Source organism: Topomyia yanbarensis, chromosome 3 (genome assembly GCF_030247195.1).
Source record: "Topomyia yanbarensis strain Yona2022 chromosome 3, ASM3024719v1, whole genome shotgun sequence".
Classification (NCBI taxonomy): Eukaryota; Metazoa; Arthropoda; class Insecta; order Diptera; family Culicidae; genus Topomyia; species Topomyia yanbarensis.
The window spans coordinates 305,082,319-305,106,680 of NC_080672.1; the positions used below are offsets into that span (position 1 = coordinate 305,082,319).

The window sequence follows — 24,362 nt, forward strand, 5'->3', positions numbered from 1 at the left end:
ATGGTAACCGAAAGGCCCACTACGTCATTTGTTTGTGCTTTTCTTCTTCATATCCTCTTGTTTTTTTCGGCTTCATCAAAGAAAAATGACAACCACACTCACACACAGAAAAAATGTGCACACCTGTATCCGTCTTGCGCTAGGATATAATGGGTTAACAAATTTATGTATTCAAAACCGCTTTTACCACTATAGGAACACATGTAGTGGTGCAATCGCTGACTTCGGTTTGGGATCATCCATAAATGACGTAGCATTATATGGGGGAGGGGGGAGTTTTGTATTTTGTGATGATGTGTGACGACAGGGGAGTAGGGGGTCATGTCATGCTACGTATCTGTTTTAAAGGGGAATAACTAACATCGTTTTTATTTTTTTTTAATTTTACGAGGACAAGGGGGGGGGGAGAATTACCGTCAAGCTACGTAATTACCAGGGGGTATTCAGAGGTTTGTGACGAAATGCTACGATGGGGGAGGGGGTGTCACTCAAAAATGCTACGTCATTTATGGATCGCCCTTTCTATTGTTACAAATCCCATTGATTTCTTATGGGACATGCAACTATTACAGATTAGATCAATTACACTAATTTGTAGCACTTCTGAACTTAGTAAGCTGGTGTTATTTTCAATGTGAAATCGTATGCTGAATCCGAAAATGAAGTCCAAAAAATTTACAGTAGAACTGTTTTCTAGTTAGACTAAAAAAATGAAATTCGCCTTTAAAATAAAAAGTACGTTTAGTAAAAGCCATATACCTCCGGTTATAGGGCATCGATACGAAATATAATTATGTTAAATTAAAGGTGAATGAATGTACTTTCAGTCGCCTGAACATTTTGGTGTAGCGTAACTACTGTAAATATTTGGTCAAGATTTTGGGCAAGATAAAGCAATTCTAAAAATCATATTTTCAGTGGAACTTAAAGCCTGCTAAAAACTAATGAAAATAAGCCCTTATCAGTTTAAATTGGATGAAAATTGTGAAAGTTATACAATTTTTTGTGCAACGTAAATTTTTGAATTTCTCGGGGTAAACTTATTAAACCGTCCCAATTTTTTCGAGAGTTTGTTTCATAATATAATTCGGCCCAGTTTATCCAAATGATTCAAGTCTTCTGATGATAATAATTTCAGACTGAGTAAAGTAAGTCAACATAAAATTGGTATTAAATAATACACATAATATTTACATGTGACATACAGAATCGTATATGTTCAAAATTCGGTGTAAACTGCACTGTCCACTATGCCCTGAAATACACATCGTAAACTTATGACAACGCAAAATGTTAAATGCTCTCACTAGTTTTACAAACGGTTCCTTATCCCTCTTTTTCGTCACGTTTTGTTCTACTAACAATTTAGTGAATTAATTGAAACGTCTAAAAATTACAGTGGATGCACATACACACTTATTTTTTTCTACGGAATCTCAGCTTTTTTGGCATCTTTTGCCGAAATTTCAACAGCTGAGTAACATTATTTTTTGCAGAGATCTCATTAAAAGTGACGTTTGAGTGCTGAGACTCGGAAAATATCTTACCGAAAATCAGCAAACTAATCTCACTTTACTGAGATATCAGTTTCTAAATTAGCTGACTACACAGCTGTTGGGAAATTACCGTGCCGAATTGAGTGTGTAGGCTTCCATGACCTTGCGATTTTACTTTCCTTACGTAGAAAACTTCAATATACTAGAATACATTGCGTAAGTCATCTAAGCATAATTGCAAAATATTCTACATTATTCAAATCATTTTGAAGTTGAGATTTTGAGGGTTTAAACGTAAAATAAGTCATGTTCGTTATCCTACATAATTTCAAAATACGAACTCAAATAGATGTTCTAATAAGGAAAATAAATTATTAGTTTTACAATACTTGTCGTATGTATTGGTATGTATTATCACATATACCTAGGGATTCGTAAAGTTTGTATTAACATTGTACAAAACATAGCTGAGCACTTATAGAGTTTCGAGATATGAACTTTATGACTCGTGAGGATTTAGTTTACAAAGAATTTTGTATTAGAAGAGAGTTATTTTCTGTATGACGCATGTTAATTTACACGCGGTATTGCATACTAATCATTTGATGATTTATCCCTTCACTGCGCCTGAAATTATTATTATCAGAAGACTGGAATCGTTTGGATAAACGAGGTCGTATAATACTCCAGATCAAATTTTCTTTGTTTGTTCAACACAGTTCTAACAGAGAATCCCTAACACTTTATAAAATAAGCGCTAGAAAAAATTGGGCTCATAAATATCGTGAGAACCATTAGTTGTATCAAAACAAAATGTTCAGACGACCGAAAGTACATGCATGGACCTTTAATTTAACATAAGTATTTTTCATATTGATACGCTATATCCGAAGGATTTTACTAAACGTACTTTTTTCTTTAAAGGTGAATTCCACCTTTTCACTATAACTCGATAACTGATCTACTGTAAATTTTTTGGACTTCATTTTTGGATACAATTTTACATAGAATGGAGGTCACTTGTTGAGGTTCATATTTTATTTTTTTTGTAAACTAGTGTTATAGGTGCAAGGGAGCTCAAGATTTAAACAAAATATTTTTTTTTTCAATTGAGCGACCGAAAATAAAAATCGCAAGGATGTAACATGCTTCGCAAAACCCGTTTCGAACATATTGGAATATAAAAATCGGAAATAAACTTCAATCATAAAGGTAGTAGTCGTTCAGTATAAACATTGCTTAAAAAGTTCTGACCCGAAAAACTCGGCAAGGATGAACCTCCAGTTTAAAAATCGGTTGAAAATAATTAAATCGCTCGTATGAGTATCCGTATATCTTGATGTTCAAGATTAAAAGTCGGATAACAAAAACTACTTTGTAAGAATCGGATATATTACTTTCCGTTTTTTTACTAAAGGTTTTTTTATCCGACTCTTACAAAGCAAAGTCCCAGTCCGATTTTTATGCTTGAAGTTTATATCCGAGTTTTATATTCTAATATATTTGAAACGGGTTTTACGAAGCATGTGCTAATATTTGTGCAAATTTCCAAAAACAGTTTTATTGTCGCATGATTTTAGTATGATTAACCAATAAAAAAATATTTGGTGATGGTTGGTACCATAGTTGGGCGCATAACCCACTACTGCAACTATTGGTACACCTCAACTACAAGAGCACCCACCCTAACTCAAAATCGTTACAAGTGCTGAAATCGAAAATTTCAGTATGCTGGATGAATAAAAACAGATAGACCAAAAACAAGCTAGAAAACTAGCATGACGTGTAAAATACCTGTTGCCTAATCCATCTTAGCTCGTCCTTCGTCCTACTCATTTGAACACATCAGTAATAGCAGTTATAGCAAATCACAATTATTCAACGCACTGGCTCAAATAGGATAAAAAGTGGTGCTCGATTTGAATTCTCGCTTCCTCCATCAAACACGAGTACGCTTGATTTGTTATGAAACTAATGGTGTTTTTATTTTTGACTGTGCACTACACCGGTGTAGTCGGTGCTACACTCATTCAAACTACTTGGGTGTAATCAGTTTTCCCCCTTCTTGTTGCACTACACCGGTGTAGCACCAAGAAAAACGAAAACGCTATAAGGTTACCAATGCTAACGCTTTTTTGAAAGATCACTCCCCCTCTCCTATCCAGTGATATCAGAAATAAGAATTTAAATAACTCTGTTCCGTTCGAATACCATTCACAAACAGTTTTTTTTCACTTCACATTTCACGTTTAAAAAGTATTGCTCGGCCCGGAGGCCTATACTTATACCACACTTTCTGAAATAGTCCTAAGTGACAATGAGAGGCTGTCTTTATTTACTTGTTTTTTTTCTAATGGCAGCATTATAAGACTTTCCAATTAACACTGATAACAGTTTGGTCATCCGTTTATCAATCTGATTACTTTGTGTTCAGCTTATTCAATATACTCACTGTTTTAATGACTATTTAAAAGTGGTCTTATTCTTATCTCAATCACAATCACCACTAACGAAACTTGTTGCAAATCATAACACTCACCTCTTTGATTTGTTCCGGCTCTCGGGAAACCCGATTCCTGTTTCCACCGATGATCAGAAGCGACTGGCCGACGACCAGTTCCGCGACTACAGTTTGGGAGTTCTCTAAGTTCGTCTGCCCCTAGCGTTGCAATACAACAATGGCTCTGCACTAACACACGCTGAAGCATACTCGTCGCTGTCGTCGTTGACTTTGGCGCGCATTGTCTTGCGCAAGTGGTAGCTGCAAATGCTGTCGCCGCCGGTAGGAACACGTGTTGCGTTGTCGTTGAAAACATTTTCGGTTAATTTTATTACTGTCCTGCGTTGATACTGTTCACTTCGGGCTAAGCTACTGTGTCCGGAGCTGGTGTTTACGCTGCACAGTGGAGAAAAAGAATGATATAAAAAAGTCAAGTGCTAAATATTTTTGTCTGTGTGGTAGACCTGGAGCAATCAGTGTTTCATACCTTAAATTTAATTGCTATATTTTTGGTCCAACCCAACGTTAACTAGATTCAACCGAAACTCTTCTTATCGCAAACGTTTTAACAATCAGTTTTGAGCGACGAAAATATGTGTAAGCACTTTTTTTTAGATTAATAAGGAAAACTAGAATTTTGAGATTGACTCCATACACCTTAGATATTCTATCAACAAATAACGACAGTATAGTTGCTACCACAACTACTAATACCTTTACCCAAAGTGTATTGAAAACAATGAGACGTATCAGTTTTCGGCGGTGCAATTAGGAGCTGACATTACCTAGCATTAACATTATTGTTGATTCGAAGGTGGACAGTTGCCACAAAGTGAAAGTATACCAGTCTGTTGTTCGATTTGGTAACATTCCCAAATGATTCTATAACGTCTGGATTGGCACGATGAAGTGATGGTAAGAAAGTATAAGCCTTTCTATTCCTGCCAAGAAATAAAGGCGCTGAATTATGTCGTGCTGAAAACAAAATATTTTGCACTGTAAAAAACCGGTTGAGGTTAGGTATTTTGTGATGAAAACAAACCAAACTCCTGTGACTTGACTTTGCATCTGGTGTCAGAAATCTTAAAAGGTATGCCGTTACTTTCATCGCGAAAATATTTTGTGAATGCCCTTATTTTGGAAACGATTTAAAATTGCGCGTTGTTTTTTTTACTGCATGATAAACATGCATGCAACGGAGATCTGGCGACACGTGTGTCTCATTTTTTGGAATACGTGCAGCCTGGTCGGAAAGGGAGTAATAATACGTCGTTCTTCATAAATGCAACCCGAATGAGGGGAGCGATTTGAATAGATTTGCATTCAGCCGTCTTAATTACGCAGAAATCGGTGTGTGGAATTTCGTTTAAGTTAGTCGCATTATCTTTTTCAATTTCTTCGCTTGACGCTATCAGGTTTCCACAACTAATAGGAGGAGCATTGACAGCTATGAATATTTTAGGTACGAATCCGTTGAAATCACGTACCGGAAATTTATGCAGACTCCTTGCATGCATCAAACGGTCTGGTTTGTTGCTGAAACATTCCACCACTGAATCGGCAAACGAAAGCGTCAACTGTGCGATTTTTCGATCATCTACTGTGTCAGAAATCCTATCATTGTCACCATAATCACCTTCTGAGTTCGTTTTCTTCAAAATTAAAAAAAATACCTACAAATAGGCAGCTATCAATTTTTTAGGGGAAATCTCTAAAAATAATGGGACCATTCATAAATTACATTAAATTTTGCGGGGGAGGGGTACAACAAAATGTGACACGAGGGATTCCATGAGAACCCTGTTGTATTTTGGGCACGAAGTGCGGCAGTTACAAATGCGATAGTTGTCGAGATCCATCATAAAATGTCAACAATCTAATGTTTATCGTTTTAAAGACGTAAAAGAAGCTTTGTCAGTGTATTTGGATCATGGAGAAGCTTTCAGTAAAAAAAGGTTTCCAACAACAACTTTTGACATGTTTTAATAATTCATACTATTTGCAGTCAAAAATACAATTTTCTTTTTGAATATTATTCAAAACGCCATTTTAAATCAAAATGCTCATAACAAAAATTTTCTGAATTGTAGAGATATTTTAACAACACAATAACTTTGTTTCATTTCGACCTTTTAATAAGTTATTCGCGTTTATCCATCAATGACAATAGGTTTTCCAAAATGCCCATAAAATTTCCTGTAATTTTTCTTTTGACATCAAGGCGATATTGTAAACCATTTAAAGCTACACGAAAACAACAACAAAATATTATTCTACCATAGGATCTGATGATTAAACTATATAGTATAATGTATTAGATATATTTTGGACGGATCTTCGTGGAATTCCTCACATGTTGTGACACATGGCGGAGGCGGAGTAACCTAGGATGTTACGTAACATGTCTCAATAACGACAATCACTCATCAATAGTGATAGTCATAGTAGATAGTACACTTAGATTATGGAAGGGGCATACCACAATAGATCTAAATACTGGTCGCAGTGGTTCGTCTCCAACAAAAAAACATGTTTTTACTGAAGAAAAAAAAAATTCTTTTTGAAGAGTTGGTTACGTACTACGGCAGGGGAGGGGGGGATTAAAATATTTGTGACAATTTGTTACATGGAAAAAAAATAGCGTGACCTTGTCTCACTTTACTTTTTCGAATTACGAATTCATTACAAAAATCTGTTTCTCGGGATTATGTGACTAAAAAAACAATTTTGAATTCAAAAACAAATTCAAAATTTCAGGTTACTGATCCCTAATTAATGTTCCGGCTGTTCGGCCATCTATGGAAGCTGTCCTTCAATGTCTGCTTCCTTCTTCGAACAGCCTAGATAAGCCGTGTAGTATCAGTAGTGGTTGTTTCAACCGGTTAAGAATTGGAAACACGTCACTAACTACGAAATCAAATAAGGGATGTCCTCAAGGCGAAGTTCTATCACCCTTATTGTGGTCATTAGTTGTAGAAGAGCTATTGAATTCATTAACTGAAATGGTGATACGAAGTGATTGGATTTGCAGATGATGTAATCCTTGTGAGGGGAAAATTTGATTATGTTATCTCAAATAGAATGCAATCTGCTCTGAACTTCACTTCGAAGTGGTGTAAAAAGACGGGTCTGAATACAAATCCCTCCAAAACAATCATAATACCATTTACTCGAAAAAGGAAATATTCCATATCAACACTTTTGCTCAACGGAATAGTAATTGAAATGTCCTCTGAGGTAAAGTATCTGGGATTGATACCCGATAAAAAAAACTAAACTGGAATGCGGACATTGAGCAGGTTATAAGCAAGGCAACTAGTGCTCTTTGGATGTGCAGTAGTACAATTGGTAAAAAATGGGGTCTCATACCACTACAATAGTCAAACCAAGAATAACCTACGCCTCGTTAGTTTGGTGGCCTAACAGAAAAGAGACATCAACTCAAAAAAGCTAGGTAAACTTCAAAGGCTTGCTTGTGGAGCGATAACCGGTGCCATGCGAAGTACTCCAACAAACGCATTAGATGCAATGTTGCATCTCCTTCCGCTACATCAGGTAATACAACTTGAGGCGGAAAAAAGTGCATTGAAAATAAATCTTCAATACAAATATTATCTGGAAATTTAACAGGACATCTTGCGGTTCTGAAAGATTTTCCTATAAATAACCTCGTCATTGCAAATGAAGACTGGCTGCATGCGATGCAGAACTTTGAAACTACTTACAAAATTATGGAGCCTGAACGGTCAACCTGGGAACAAAGTGGCCCTAGTCTCCACCCAGGCTCAGTAATTTTCTTTACAGATGGGATACTGGCCGACAGTATTTCAAGCAGAAATGTCATTCTAAAATGCACTTAAGTATGTCTGAAGAGAAAATACCGGTTTGCAAATATCTGCATTTTCTCAGATAGTCAGGCTGCGCTCAACGCATTAAGGGCTCCTTGTCGTTCAAAACTTGTATGGGAGTGTATTCTTGTACTCCGACAATTGGCAGAGAAAAATCATGTTAATTTATACTGGGTTCCAGGGCATTGTGGAATTGCAGAGAATGAGAAAGCCGATGAGCTAGCAAGAAGAGGGTCTTCCACTAATTTTATCGGCCCAGAACCATTCTGTTGAGTCTCATCGAGTGCCCTCAAAATGGAATTGAAAAAGTGGAAAATCACAGCTATAAAGAACAATTGGTGTACCACACCTGGACTACGACAATCACCCAACGAGAAAAAAAGCCTGGAGTTGCTTAAACTAAGCAAAAAAGAGCTACGCATCATGACAGGACTACTTACCGGACACGGTCCGAATAAATAACATCTTAAAAAAAATGGTAAGCTTACAAACGATACATGCCGCGTTTGCAGATCTGAAAGTGAAACATTAGAGCATCTGCTCTGCGAAAAATGGAATTTTTCCAGTTTCTTCATTTCAAGGATTTCATTTGTCTTTATTTTATTCACCTTTAATATTTAACTAATTTTAAGTATAGACGAATTGCGCGCAAACTCTTACGAATGTTGGCAGCACCCTCTCAGATTCAGATTCAGCCACTTTGCATACTTTGTTTTTCCAAAAATGATTTAGACTGTCTTTTGAAAAGGGTCAAACTTTTTTTTACCATTTTTTTTAAATGGCTATAGTCTAAAAATGACAAATCCTAAAAAAATGCTTTAGGGAGTGATTTTCACAAAATTAGTCAATTTTTTTAAAAAAAATTATTGAAAAAATTCGTCATCTATTCCTACACTGAAGAAAAAACGATTTTAAAAATTTAAAGTCTATTTACAAAAAAACCCACCTTTGAAATTTTGTTCAAAGATAGGTAATTATGGTCCCTGCCTACCGTCCAAAATCCCAACTTGAACTGAAACTTTCAAGGAAAAAAGTGATTTTAAAAAAAAATTTCCTTGTCCAAACTGAAGTTTTTTCAAGAGTATTTTTATCAAAAACCAAGCCAATGAAAGTCATAATCATCTCAGAATCCAATTTCCCAACTGATTGTTGCCCGATACATGTAAATAGTATCAGTAACGAATTTGGTATATATGCATAACAAACTTGGATGAACAGTGGAAGACAGGTACCGTAAACCGGGGTGACATTGATCACTTTTCGAAGTAATCATTACATATTTTTAGACGCAACACATTTTGTTCAAGTTTAATATTTTTAAACCATGTACTGATGTATGGAGAACAAGATTGGATGGTTTTACCTAAAATTGTCTGTTTACAGCTATTTTTTCAAAAATGATTTCAAGTTAAAGTCCGTTTTCGTGTTCCGGGGTGACTTTGATAACCTGTATGTTCACCCACATTAAGTTATTGATGTCAATGTTTTTCATTCAAATGTTTGTTTAAACTAATTCTGGAAAGATATTTATTGTTAAATAGATGTTAATTGGTGTTATACAAAGTATTTCAATGTACTTAAAATTCGAGTAACCAAAAGTCGTATAATTTGTGTCCAACTAGAATAAAAGATTCTGAAAACCTTTAAAACTACTAAAATTGTTTTGGTTCAGTGTTTTATCAATGTACAAAAAGTTTCATCCATTTTAACACTTTGGAATATTGAACAATAAAAAAAACGTTGCGAATTTTAGCTTAAAATAATTTGAAATAATTGCCAACTAGTTTCACAAAAAATGTATTAAAAATAAAAGACTCTTAAAACTAAATTTAGCATATCCCAATCTAAAGGAAAATAAAAACTCGCTTGTAATTTATTACTCTTGCTCAAATCTGAGACTTATTTCTCGACAAACATATGATTACGGTTTAAAAGCCAACTGTCAAAATCCACTTTGAATGGAAATTCCGGACAAACCGTTTCACGCCAATCACAGATGTTGGTAGTAAACGAAAGAGAAAAGTTTTCTCTTTTATAAACTGTTGTGAACTGTGTTCGACTAGTAACGGTTTGTCTGTAATTTTGATTCAAAGTGGATTTTGACAGTTGGCTTTTAGGCCGTAATCATATGTTCGTCGAGAGTTGTTTTATAAAAACTAGACACTTTACGAAGCTTCGTAAAAATCAGGTAAAGTCAAGTTTCGGTTTTTTGTAGTTTTTGTACCCAAAAACCGAACAATAAACTCAAAAGGTATAACAAATCAGTATTTTATAAGTTTAGAGTAAAAATCATTTCAAATTAAAATGATTCGGTAGACTATTCTGGTTTAATAAGCGATCTACGAAAAAAGTTTCGAGTGATCAAAGTCACCCCGATGATCAAAGTCACCCCGGTTTACAGCACACTAGAAGACTGGTAGACGGGAAGACTGGTAGACTGGAATACTGGAAGATTGGAATATTGGAAGACTGGAATACTGGAAGACTGCAGTTTAGCTGTTTATCTCAAAAATGATAAATTTTATGAAACAAATGACCAACTTTTCTAAAATTTATTTTATGTCTGATGAAGCAGCAGCACAATACAAAAATAGGAAAAACTTCGCAAGCTTGTGTAGATTCCAGTCAAAGTATGAATTAGGCGCAGATAGGCGAATGGCATTTTTTGCAACATTCCATGGAAAAGGACCCTGTGATGCTATTGGTGGCACTCTCAGGCGAATACCAAAAAGAGCCAGATCTCATATATGGAAATACCATAACAAATCCCCGAGAGCTATATAACTGGGCAGTTGAACAAACTGATAGAAATATCACAAATTTAAATTTCTGCTGCATATCCACTGAACAGTACAACAAAATGTCAGAAGAATTCGAAGAAGTGTGTAATAACGCCAAAACAATATCTGGCACTGAGAAATTCCACATTTTTGTACGGATTTCTGGTGGCAAAAAGGGATTCTAATTCAGAAGATGAACCAAAAATATTTTCCTTGCATAGAAATAATACAAAATAGCATGCATGTAGATAGTTTTAAGACATATGTTATATATAAAAAATAAATAAATAATCATGTAAAATTCAATACATAATGTTGTGGTGGTTATTTCTTTCCCTGATCCTTCCTCAGAACTAAACAAGAAAATAAAGAAGTAATAATGGAATATTTTTTTAATGACAAACTTTTTTCAATGGAATTCTTGATTAATAAAAATATACTTACTAGTTGTTAAATTGGACAATATCTTCTCACAAACTGAGTTTTATTGGATTCTGAGATGATCATGACTTTCATCCGTTTAGTTTTCGATGAAAATACACTGAAAAAAATCAGTTTGGACAAGGAAGTTTTTTTTTTTCAAATAATTTTTTTTTCTTGAATGTGCCCAACTTGAATTTTTGACGGTAGGTAGAGAACATAATTACCTATCTTGGAACAAAATTTCATCGACTTCAAAAATTGGATTTTTTGGAAATCGTTTTTAAATTTTTAAAATCGATTTTTTTCAGTGTAGGAGTCGATGAAGAATTTTTTCAATATTTTTATTCAAAAATTTAAAACTAATTTTGTGAAAATCACTCCTACAACATTTTGGATTTGTCATTTTAAGATTATAGCCATTTGAAAAAATTGGCAAAAAAAGTTTGGCCCTTTTCAAATGACAGTGTAGATTATTTTTGGAAAAGCAAAGCGTGCAAAGTGGCTTTTTGTGGTTTTCTATGGCTTTTGTGAAATGTCTCATCTCACTGCTAGGTGGATTAAGTTGGTTTTTTTAAGTTTAAATATAATTTCTATAAATTTTAATGTAAAGGCGGTGGATATGTTCTATTATCATGTTATTCATCAAAAGTAATAATAAATTAATTAATTTGCATAGACATAACTTTCGTTGAATGAAGAAATAAAAAAATGACTAATTTTGCATAAAGTGGTCTTATTCTTTTGCCCGGCACTGTATATTACTTTTGTGAGAAATGCACTAATGAGCGAGTAGAATGTGCAGCTTAACGTTAAGGTATCCGTTTTTACTTATTTCCTTTTGTATCGAACACCAAACAATAAAAATGCCCATCCCAAAAGATTCTCGATTGAACTTTTAGCTTCCAGCGTGTGTCAGCATTCAACAAAGCACTAACACAATGTTTTACCACAAGTATATCAACAAGATCCAATAAGTTCGTGGGAAGAACTTGCCGTCGCCATCGCACAGTTATGCCACTAATATCCATTTATTTTTACATCTTACTTTAAAATACAACCTACAATAGCACTAGATTGTCCCTAATAAAAGTGTAAACATCACGTTTTTCGAGCTACTGCTTGCGCTCATTGATTGAAAAAGTGCATCCCGTTGCATCATGGGTGGTATAGGTACTAGTACTCCATACTATAGCACGTGTGTATTAGTTATCAAACTGCACTGCTATCATCGCAAATGCAACGACCCATTCAATGTTATATAATTTTCCTCCTTCATATTTTCTTGAACTTGAAATGATGATTAAAAACAATGATATTTTATTCTAACACTTTCACTCACTCGTAGGATCACCAGAAATTCGTCGCACGGTTCTTCTTGATTCAACTTTGAAACTGCGGCTGATAGTCTGCCATCAGCAGCAGTATTCGCTTCTCAGCACGCTTGAACACCAAGGTTATGAGAATTGTGGCAATTTCTTGAAAGACCTAAAAATAAAACTCGCATGTAAATAAGAAAACCGATCTCGTCGCACCCGGACAATATTCGCTTCTGTACCAGAAACGTGTTCCCGTACACAATTATTACTACACCAGCTAATGTCGGTCAGTCGAACGGTTCCGAAATAGCTATAAAATCGATAAGCCCCAAACCAGGTCATGTGGTGTAACGAACCGAACTAACCGACGCTTTTAATTCATACTGAAAGCAAGTCACTTGAATCGTTACACTTGAATTAGGTTGTTCGGTTGGTCTCACGGAAACGACCATTCATAAGTGTTACTTATCAGGGTGTAAATAGGCGCGTCCATGTTTACATATTCCCAGTCAGTCACATACCAACCAGTCTCTTCTTTTTGTTTTGCAGTCGGTGGTCTTGCGACGAGCGACAATAACAAGTCTATGTAATCATCATAAACTTTAATGCAAGCTGTCTTGACTGATCGGTAATGCACTAATACCAGCAGTGTGTTGTTTATGAATCGTTGCCCTAATTAGCAACCGGGTGGCGGTGGTCTGCGGTCTGTTCACGGGTGTGTTTGGATAAACGTGGATAACGTTTGCGGTGTTTATCCATAAACGAACTGTCGTAGTAGTGGAAGGTAGCGCGCGTGCGCTCTTGAAATAAAATTTCTGCGTTAAGTATTCGAAAGGGCTAAAGCATTTTGTAAACTAACTCATGCTTGACTTATTACTCCTAAGAAGGTGACCTGCTTCATGAAGCAAAAAAGAACCTATTTTTCACGAATATTCGGGAAGAGCAACATTTTTTTTATTAAGAAGCGTATTTGTTTTAATAAAAATTTTAGTACAATTAATTTTGCATCCAACATTCCAACGACATACCTATCATCAAAAATGGCAGGTCTTGATTTTTTTCAAATTAAAAACTTCCTATGATGAACTTTTAAGGGGACGTCTCATATAAAATTTTGAAAATATCAGGATTATAAATATAAAGGGTGTTTGATTCACGGTACCGTTACAGAGTTATTGAACTTTTTCTGTAAATTACTAGTTTGTCTTTAAATACCTCTAACTCAAAAAATATACTTTGTATTCCAGTCTATCTTCTGACCTCGCACAAAGCAGAAGCAAAAAAATCGCTTCGCTATAGCAGGCTTCAGGCACGACTCAATCATGCCAGCTTTTGTTCTATATCAGTGCACAAACAAATTGTATCGTTACCCCCGGCTGCGGAGTGAAATGAGTTTGCCAAATGAAACAAAAGTGCCCTTGCTACGGGATAACACGATTTCGATCGACTTTAATAAAACTCGTGTTAGACTCACAGTTCAGGAAGTGGAACAGTTAGTAAAGGTTAAAATGGAGCTTAATCTCGCTGAAGTTACATACATTTAGCTGCACTACGTTAAAAACTGTGTTTTGATCCCGTTTGGAAGCTTAGCACAGGCAGAGAACTTCATTGCAAAGAACAACATGCAACACGAGGTCGAATTTAATAACACCAGAATTAAGATCCCTGTGCCTATGGAAAACGACATGGTGGGCGTTCGTATCCATGATTTTGCCCTGCGCACTAGGGAAGATTACATCAAACAAATCATGTCGCAATATGGAGAAGTAGAATCTATTTCGAATGACACCTGGAGAAATGTTTTCACCGGCATTCCTAACGGCTCCCAAACCAACAACTAGCATCTTCAATAAAGCAAATACCGATGAAGACGAATTTACAACAGCGACCCCTTAAACAAGAAACAAATATAAACCTCTAATCGTGAACAGTAAGAAAGCATTACCGATGATGACATGGACGGGAACCATAACGCGAGAGAAGGCAGATCCCCAAGCGGCTTCACCGCCAAGGAAAAGGATCTCAACACGTAGCAGCAAACTGCGTGAACAAGATCTGTCAGACCGACGTTCTTAGCATTTTTTTTATTTTTACTTATTGTAAAAAAAATAAAAGACCCACGGCTCAGTTGTGCTAACGCATTGAGTCGTTTCAAATAAATCTTTAGAATAAAACAAAGTACTTTGTATTTCAAATCTATTAGATCCATTGGGAAGGTGAGAAAATTTCCCATTCGATGATGTCCTCACATGTTTTAGCTAATGAGGCTAAGGCTGTGAACCATTTGGCGATTTTTTAGCCTTTAGTTAAAATTTTACAGTTCGAAAGTTATTTTCTCTTGAATGGAAAAATTTAACCGAGAGAGCGAACCATTTCAAAAGTTGACTTATGGATAGTTATTTAGAATTGACAGCTGCGATGACCACAAGTTGGTAGAGGTGTGAACATTTGTCGATATTTTAAAATTAGTTTTTTTCTTATTACATTAAAGATGTCAGTCATAGCCTCGAAAAGTAAACATCCACATCATGAAATAACCCAAACAAATCTTTACACAACACGTTGTCGTTTCCATCTTTATCCCTTTATTTTGTATTGAAAAATATTGACAACCTCAATTAGGTACAGAAAATGTTTCCACCTTTTTATTGTGCATCATGGGCAAAATTTTAACCATCGAGCTGTCAAATTTAACTATCGCTCTGTCAATTTTAACCACGCTCCAGAGTAGGGTTATTTTGCAAATAACTTTTAACTAAAAGTTAAAAATTTCACCAAATGGTTCACAGCCTAAGAAATCTTTTAGAAGTAATTTATTTAAAATTTTACAATTTTGATCGATTTTTGGTTCAAATCTCGAAAATTTTAATAGTTAACATAATCATTTTAATTATTCAAATTGTTAAGCTAGAAGAGCTGCATAATTTGTTCTTTGTTATGGTACACTTATCTTTTCTTCTTTCCATGTGTTTGGGTTATTGAACTTTTATTTATGTCTCATTTTCACTAATATTAGCTCTAATTGAAAAAAGTATGGTAATTATTGTTTTTTTTTCATTCGACAGTCAGGAAAATTTTACAGAGAAAATGTATATAATACATTCTTTCTTTGACTACCGTAAACCGGGGTGACTTTGATCATCGGGCTGACTTAGATCACTCGAAACTTTTTTCGTAGATCGCTTATTAAACCAGAATAGTCCACCGAATCATTTCAATTTGAAATGATTTTTACTCTAAACTTATAAAATACTGATTTGTTATACTTTTTGAGTATATTGTTCGGTTTTTGGGTCCAAAACTACAAAAAACCGAAATTTGACTTTACCTGATTTTTACGAAGGTTCGTAAAGTGTCTATTTTTTAGAAAACAAATAAATCTCAGATTTGAGCAAGAGTAATAAATTACTAGCGAGTTTTTACTTTTCTTTAGATTGGGATATGCTAAATTTAGTAATAAGTTTGTTTATTTTTAATACATTTTTATGAAACTAGTTGTCAATTATTTTAAGCTATATATCGCAACATTTTTTTATTGTTCAATATTCCAACGTGTTAAAATGGATGAAACTTTTTGTACATTGATAATACACTAAAACAAAACAATTTTAGCAGTTTTAAAGGTTTTCAGAAACTTTTATTATAGTTGGACACAAATTATAGGAATTTTAGTTACTCGAATTTTACAGTACATTGGAATCTTTGTATAATACCAATTAACATCTATTTAACAATGAGTATATTTCCAGAATTAGTTTAAACAAACATTTGAATAAAAAACATTGACATCAATAACTTATTGTAGGTGAACATGCAGGTTATCAAAGTCACCCCGGAACACGAAAACGGACTTCAACTTGAAATCATTTTTGAAAAAGTAGCTGTAAGCGGAAAATTTTAGGTAAAACCATCCAATCTTGTTTTCCATACATCAGTACATGGTTTAAAAATATTAAACTTGAAATAATTGTGGTGCGTCTAAAATACGTAATGATTACTTCGAAAAGGGATCAATGTCACCCCAGTTTACGGTATCTCTTTTTGTTTCGACGCAAAATCATTTTTATCACACCATTTCATATGCAAAACAACGACTTCGAACCCACTATATTTGTGTTGAAGTTATAGAGAATGTTAAGGGGCACCAAATGAACAATAGCAACGATAAATTTTGTTAATTAATGATTAGAATAATTACAAAACTCCTCGAAAAACGTTAATTTTGAGTCAGTTAATACCCTTAAGTAAAGAATATTTGTACGTAAATCGATCGAAATTTTTCTTAGTTTTCCAATTAAACCTTGGAAATAACGATATGAAGCATATTTTTTTTTCAGATTAGTCTTTTAAGCACTTGCAAGTCGATTATAGGAATAGTTTAGTAATGAAATTACAAAGAAACGAGAAGAGATAGTAATATGATGTTAAAGAACAAATTATGGATCGTCGTAAAACCCAATTTTTGGATAATAAATATTGCTATGATCATAATTATTTAATTTGAGAAAATTAACAAAAACCTCATCAAAAACACTATATTTTAACTACTTTACAACTTAAAGGTAATTAAAACTAATTGACTGAAAGATATGAGAGCACCATTCAATAGGGAATTTTCTCACCTTTCCAATGGAACTAAAAGATTTTTAATACAAAGAATACTTTTTGAGTTAGAGGTACTTTAAGACAAATAAGTTATTTACAGCAAAAAAGTTCAATAACTTTGTAACGGTTGAGATTTGTTGGTATGTGTAGAACTATTTTTTTCTCCAAATATGACAGTCAATCACACTGCGAGAGGTTCTTTACCATGAACCAAACACCCTGCATTCAAAAGTATGTGTGGAAGTTAAAATTGGAATATAAATAACGGAAGATATAATTCTAGTATCACTCGCTAACCCCTTAAGATTTAAAGGAAGCATGTTCCTAATTTGAAAGAAAAATAATAACTGCCATTTTTCGACCGATTTAAATGATCAATAGGTCGTTAGATGCGGAATTATTTGTTCTCTCTAAATCACGGTTAATGCAAGTACGCTTCTTTAGAAGAATGTTGAGCTGTTCTCAAAACTTTCCTGAAAAAACGCTAACTAATGATTGTTTTCATATTGTTGTCCCATAACCGCATAGTATTTTTGACAAGACAACATTGCATAGTACAACCGCTGTAAAGATAATTTCTTGTTTCCAGAACACTCAAAAAATTGAAAATCGGTTGTAAAATGATCGCGTTTTTAGCGCCGAAATTTTGGAAAAAATTGTGTTGCATTTGAAGAGATCTACAACGTACAGTAGGTCACTTAAAAAGTGCAAAATCACTGTTGTACCCGTCAAGAATGCAAAAAATTGTTGGAGGTTGTTAAAATTTACTATTTACAATGCACGAAAATGCCTCGTTGCTGAATTCGAGGAATAAATTCGTTCATTATATGATAATTTTCGTTCTAGTTACGATGTTTTTCAGCGTAAACAAAATTGAAGTTTTTTTCGGTAAGCTTCAAATTCACAGAATAGGTGGTGAAGAGATTGACCGAAAAATTGTGCACGTAACTCACCCCCACCTCTTTTCAATGCTTGGGCATTATTGTAGTTTGTTATGACTGTAAATTCTTGAACTATACGTTCGATTCGAGTCGTTCTCCAGTTACACTTTTTTCGTTCCATAATTGAGTTCTACAAGATGACGACACGATGAATGAATCATGTTTGACAATTCTCGGTGGTTTGTTTACTTTGTCAGTTGCATGAGTTCAAGTGCAACGAGTGCTCAGCTGTCACATTCGAACTCACGTAACTCCCTTGTAAACAAACCACCGAGAATTGTCAAACCAAGTTCATCCGGCACATTTTGTGGGGTTATGTCGGTTGGTGTAAAACCTAATAATAAAGAGACTAGAATAACGAATAGATGCCATGTTTCGTTTGGAATTCCAATTTAACTGTTAATGTAATATTACAAACAAGAGAGTTGTCAATCGTAAATGTTTAGTATTACGTTTTTGGAAGTATTGTTATACAATCTATTAAAATTACTAAATGTTTTAAAGATAAAAGCTACATCCTCAAACCAAATTTGTTACAATACCATCGTGTTTAGAAACGCTAACGAGAAAATGGCATGGTTTGATAGGAGAACGAGATTCAGCATGAGGGTTACGAATATCAAATGATGCAAACATTTAAAATGAAAATCGTTCCGTTATTGTTCTGAATCAGCAAAACAAAGCAAAGCTCTTTTGTTTTTTACAAACTCACAAGATAGGAACACACGTACAAGACTTCAACCACGCCTCTCTTTGTTGTGGATCCGCTTGCAATAAAAAAAATCGCAATTGTTCTTGTTCTAATGTGGTTTTGCTGCGGCGAAATTTCGTTCTAGATAAAACCATGTTTTAGCTGATCGAGAAACTCAGATTCTAGAAGTCGCGGTAGATTTTTATTTTGGCTGAAATAAACAAACAGAATAACAAGAAACAAGTTTTGTGAGGCTTGCACATTTGCAGTGTTGCTTGTAAACCGTAGCTTGGTTGCTAGTTAAATTGTTTTTACTGAATTAAGATGGCGTCTCTTTGTTATTCTAGTCTCTTTACCTAATGCCACTTCTCGATTATCTAGTACTTCTTCGAGTGAACTCGAACGAAAATTAACTTTCAAGCTCAGGTCGAAATCCATAATTAGAAACAGGGTCGATTCGGTTCAATTTTGACCGAACCGAGATGCAGAATGCTACCCCAGATTAATTATTAGCGATATTAACTACTACAGCACAACTCTTTTTATTTCAATAGGTTTGTTCCCTTGTTCACTGAATTCAGTACAAAAATAAGTTTAAATAGCAAAAGATCAAGTAGAAATGAACTTCAACAAATTGAAATGTTGTAAGCCGTTCCCTATGAGACGGTGTTCCTCGAAACTTCGCAGCTTAACGGAAAGTGTGATTGAAAAACTAGTATCTAATGAATGCAAGAAACGATTGGATACGTCTTGGCCAATTTGTGATTCGTGTCGTTTACATGCAAATAAGTTGAATCTTTCGGACAATGAGAAACGTATATTGTTAGAAAATGTAGGGCTGCGTGAGCGAACGCCAAAGGAATCACAACAACGACAACGACTCTCAACAACGAGGAGTAAGGTAAGGCAACATTTGCAATGGAAAATTTTTAGTTATATGACTCAGAAGTGATACTGCACTGACTCGTGTCAAATAAAAGGGTGATACTGCACTGACTCGTGTCAAATAACTATTGGCGTTTTCGTTTTTTTTCTTGGTGCTACACCGGTGCAGTGCAAACAAAGAGATAGACTGATTATACCCAAGTTTGAATGAGTGTAGCACCGACTACACCGGTGTAGTGCAAAGTCAAAAACGAAAACGCCATATGAATTGCGCTACAGAGAATAGGAAGAGAGTAGAAATCAACTAGATCTACCGGAAAAGCTCATATTTGACATGTGGTATGTGAAGCAAATTACCATTGGAATTAGCAGTGTTCCGAAAAATGCTTAAACTTGTTGCGGATCTAATGCACACCCATCTTTTCCGCCATTCTTCTGATCTATGCATAATTGGGACGATAGTTCCCATAAAGAAAAATAATAATGACGCACACTAATCCACATATGCAATCTAGCCAGATAAAATCGACATCTCATCGCAATGCAAGATTCGTGAAATTCGAGATCTTCGACAAGGTTTGATAAAAAACATCTTAACCTTTATTTGAGTTTACGATTTAATATTCAATCATTATAACTGACATCTCGTCGCTGTTGTGCTATCTTATGACAAACGCCATTTTGGGGTAAACTGAGTTAGACATGCCACATTACTAAACTAAAAAATCTCTACAAAATGGCGTTTTCAGAATTTTGACATTCTGCTTGGTTATTGAAATATAGCGAGAAACATGCTGAGAAATTTTTAATATTTTGCTTCAAATGACTGTGTCTGGGAATTGGCTCAAGTTATCTTGATGTATACCATGTTTTTATGTGTAAAACTATCTGAGAAACACAATGGCATAATCTTTTTCAAAACGAAAATTCACGAATTGTGAGAAAAATGCAGTTTAAGTTTTAAACTGAAAATATAGTATATTTGGCAGCACTGTAACCAAAAATAACTATTTTTTCTAGATTCCCTGACTCATTTCCTTCAAAATGCATCTCATCGATTGTTTCTAGACCAAATGAGGCCAAAGATATGAATAAAAGTTAATAATTGATGTTTTTTTCTATGGAAAATTTTCCATGCACGATTGTGACACGCCATACAAATTTTGTCATCAATACACACCTATGACACGTGTGAGCGCGACTTTTGTTTACATTTATAGTAAAAACTCGCAACATAGTCAACCGATCTTCCCAATATTTAAGATTTTAATACAGCATAGGTAGAAGCATCAATTGTGTTCTTTGAATTGCTTATAACATTTATAATATTTAAGATATTCAATCTCAAACTTTAAAAATCGTTTTTCTCGAAATGTGCTAAATGGCGCTTGTCATAAGATAGCACAACAGCGACTAGGATAAAGGTTATGTAGGCTTAATGCTAAGATAGGCCAAAATAAAAGTTAATGAAAGCGTCCAACGGAAAACTATTAAAATACAAAGTGATAAAGTGCAACTGTATTAGAGGTAGGTTTCCATTGCGCAGATTCCAAAATTCCACATACTGCTGATTTCAAAATACAGAGTTACTGAAGAAAATTGACTAAAAGCGGTTGATATTCTTGCTTTGGGAACATATCAAGTAAAGTTGAGGAAAATTGAATAGGAAAAATCCACTATACCAACTACACCCAGGTTTTTTTACGCGGGGGATACGTACCGCGTAAAAAAACCGCGTTAATATGAAAATCCGCGTTAATTAGAAAATCCTCGTTAATTGGAAAATCCGCTAAAAAAAGCCGCGTTAATTGGAAAATCCGCGTAAAAAAACCGCGTTAATTCGAAAATCCGCGTAAAAAAACTCTCAGCAAAAGACTTAGAAGATTTTTGGAAGTTTTTTTTGCGCGGATTTCGCAATTAACGCGGAAAAAATATTCTAAGTCCTTTTGAATGCAAAAGACTTAGAAGATTTTCGGAAAGATGGAAAAGACGGGTCTGGAAGACTCCTTATGGCCCACGCCCCAACAATATGGGTATTTTCGGAATGGTCTTGAAGAGTAGGTACCAGAAATTGATCTTTGACGTCATTTTGAAATCAAAGATGGCGACTTCCGGTTTAGCGGAATTCGCTATAACCCAATCAATATGGATATTTTTGGAATGGTCTTGAGGAGTAGGTGCCAGAAATTGATTTTATACGTCATTTTGAAATCAAAGATGGCGACTTCCGGTTTAGCGAAATTCGCTATAACCCAATCAATATGAGTATTTTATTTTATTGTGGTCGGATGAAAGCAAATTTGAGCTTTTTGGAGCCAAGCGACGATCGAGAGTGTGGGTTAGGAAGGGGGAGGAGCTGCTTGACAAGAATGTGTAGAAGACAGTTAAACACGGTGGGGGTAGCATTACGGTGCGGGGGTGCTTTGCTTGGTCCGATGTTGGGAATCTAGTGCAAATTGACGGAATAATGAATGCTGTTAAATACATCGAAATATTGATGCAAAATTTGAAGCGTTCAGTGCGAGCGATTGGGTTGCCAAAGGATTGGATGTTTCAACAGGACAATGGCCCAAAGCATGAAGCACACAAAACGATGTCCTACTTCAGCCAATCTCGTGTAAAATTTTTGGATTGGCCACCACAATCACCTGACTTGAATCCGATTGAAAATCTATGGTCAATCCTTGACCAAAAAATGGACAAAAGTAGTCTTTTTATTTGCCAACTAAAAATTTAAATAAAATTTTCATTTCATTTTTTTGAAGCAGAAATCGAATTTAAACAAAGCTGATAATTGTAACGTGGTAGCTTTCAATGTGAGTTGAAATTCAGACGAATAAACGAATTGTAGCGAATTAGATTTTTTTCCTTTTTTCATGAAATTGAGAAATTTGTGTACTGTATTCTTATTTTTTGCCAGTACTGTATACCAATCTATTTTTATTTTTGCATTGAATATTATGGAACTACAAAATGCTGTACATCAACGGCCAACTATCAACTATCCAACACATTGAAGTGTAACGGACTTGCTTTATAACTTCACAAAATATTCCCACAAGTCATAAAATACAATCCCTATATGCACCAGTGTGAATCCTTCTCAGATCACAGGTCATAAAACCCAAATCAAACATATCCTTTAGTCAGGCCACTTGAAACTTACTCGAACGATCGTATTCAAATCCAACTTGCATAACCAGATGGGCGCATTCCAATTAAACCATGCTGGGTCACACCACTTGTTATAGCAACATTCTCACTAGGCTAAGGCAACAAATATACAGCCTTGCGTCACAAACAAGCACCAGTCGCAACCAATGCACTCATACTTTGTAAGTGTGGGTTATCACACTCGACCCAACTAGCTCAATGAATATTCTCTCAGGGTCGGCAACCGCCTGGGGAGGACTCGATAAACCCGAACTTACCCTGTTTCGAAGCGAATTTAGCGAGAGATGTCTTTGAATGGAGTACTGGCTCTGAATGAAAAGAGAATTCACCTGATTACAATTTTATTTGCATCGGTACCATGCGGTTTGTCGTACGTTGGGGCCCATTGCTGAACGGCGGAGAGGGAGAGGAGAATAGCATACTTGGCAACTCACCAGAAGCGATGAATTACCGGCCGGCAGGCGGCGTTGGTCGGTTAGTTCGCCGATAGTTGTATCCCACGTTCCGAAGGTCCACTGTTCCCAGAACGAAGAGGGATGTGCGTCGATCTCGGCGCTTGGCGACGAGTGGTTTTGCGCTGCATTATGTGGAAGGTGGCGGTGGGGAATTCGGGGTTCTTGGAGCCGCATCCATGTGCCAGACGGTTCCACCAAAACGTACTCGTTCCCGGAGATTTCGTCCAGCCGATAGCGTCGTCCTACTTAGGATAACATCGGGGTCGTCTTCTGGTTGGACACACACTTCACCCTACAAATACTACACCGAAAGATTTTTCTTCGTTCCCGTAGGAATTTTGCACACATTTACTAGACGGGTTTTGGTTGCTTATTTTCGGCTAATCAAGGTAGCAAACTGGCTATTGGGGTAACACACTGGCTAAATCGTGTTGTCCCTTCTCTGGTCTGCCATCGACTGACTTTTCCTTATCTTCCTTCTTATCCATCTCCTCTCCCTTTCCTGTCCTCACCTCTCTAATTCTCTCTCCCTCTCCCGGTTTCGACCATCGCAGGATGCAGTAGTGGTGAGCAGCCAAAATATCCCATGAAGGTGGTATAATTTTCGCTGTTCAAACTGTTGGGTTTTTTAAGGGGTTTAGTTATTAATGCAGTCTTTTTCCGTCTTTTGTTTCGTTGCGGTTTTTCCGTTACAAAATTTATTTATTTTTTTATTACCGTTTAAGAAGCATGGCTGCCTTGGACCCAGATAATTCATTCCGGTTCCATAAAAGAACCTAGGCTAAGCCCCAACACCTGGTATGGATGTTCCGGGGTGGACGCAGAAGTTCTCTTTTGGATTTCTGGGTCTCTATACAGCAGTGGGCCCATGGTATCTTAAACGGTAACGTTCACATGAATATATGTTTTCCGAAAGTGTACGTTGCTTAATTAAATAGTAGTAGTTTTATTGAAGTTAGTATACTTAGGCTAGGTTAAACAAAAAAAATACAAAAATTGTATCACAAAAATAAACTAAACTAATGACAGTAAACGGAAAAAAGCCAGATAAACAAATGAAAAAGTTTAATTTATTACACTTACACGCTAAATCTTCAATAGTATACACAAACTCAAACATAGACATCTCTCAATCGTTACCGAACCAAAGTGACGGTAACAACTTCTTCATCAATTTGTTTTTTCCTTTTACGCTACCCGTACATAATTATGTACTTTGGAATTGTAACTGACTCCTCCCATCTTTAT

The 24,362-nt window shown here is 35.4% G+C and overlaps 2 protein-coding genes across 10 annotated transcripts in view; one reads left to right on the forward strand and one right to left on the reverse strand.

Annotated features, from left to right (window-relative positions):
* Nucleotides 1-12,770, reverse strand: part of LOC131694306 (uncharacterized oxidoreductase YjmC) — a 36,991-nt gene extending 24,221 nt beyond the window's left edge. Inside the window, exons 1-3 of one of the 5 annotated variants that reach the window (XM_058982931.1) lie at nucleotides 12,603-12,770; nucleotides 12,387-12,532; nucleotides 4,036-4,392 (exon numbers count right to left, since the gene is read on the reverse strand). In XM_058982931.1, coding sequence (XP_058838914.1) covers nucleotides 4,036-4,312 — 277 coding nt within the window. In that variant the 5' untranslated portion in view covers nucleotides 4,313-4,392; nucleotides 12,387-12,532; nucleotides 12,603-12,770. Of the gene's footprint in view, nucleotides 1-4,035; nucleotides 4,393-11,994; nucleotides 12,174-12,386 lie in introns of those variants that run through there. The other 4 variants (XM_058982933.1, XM_058982930.1, XM_058982932.1 and 1 more) reach the window with 4 other exon arrangements.
* LOC131694309 (ADP-ribose glycohydrolase OARD1-like) overlaps nucleotides 1-24,362 on the forward strand; it is a 60,087-nt gene that overhangs the window by 33,421 nt on the left and 2,304 nt on the right. Inside the window, exon 1 of one of the 5 annotated variants that reach the window (XM_058982942.1) lies at nucleotides 4,800-4,911. The exons of 3 other annotated variants lie outside the window; for them this stretch is intronic. In XM_058982942.1, the coding sequence (XP_058838925.1) occupies nucleotides 4,909-4,911 (3 nt within the window). In that variant the 5' untranslated portion in view covers nucleotides 4,800-4,908. Of the gene's footprint in view, nucleotides 1-4,799; nucleotides 4,912-19,274; nucleotides 19,502-24,362 lie in introns of those variants that run through there. One more of the 5 variants, XM_058982938.1, reaches the window with a different exon arrangement.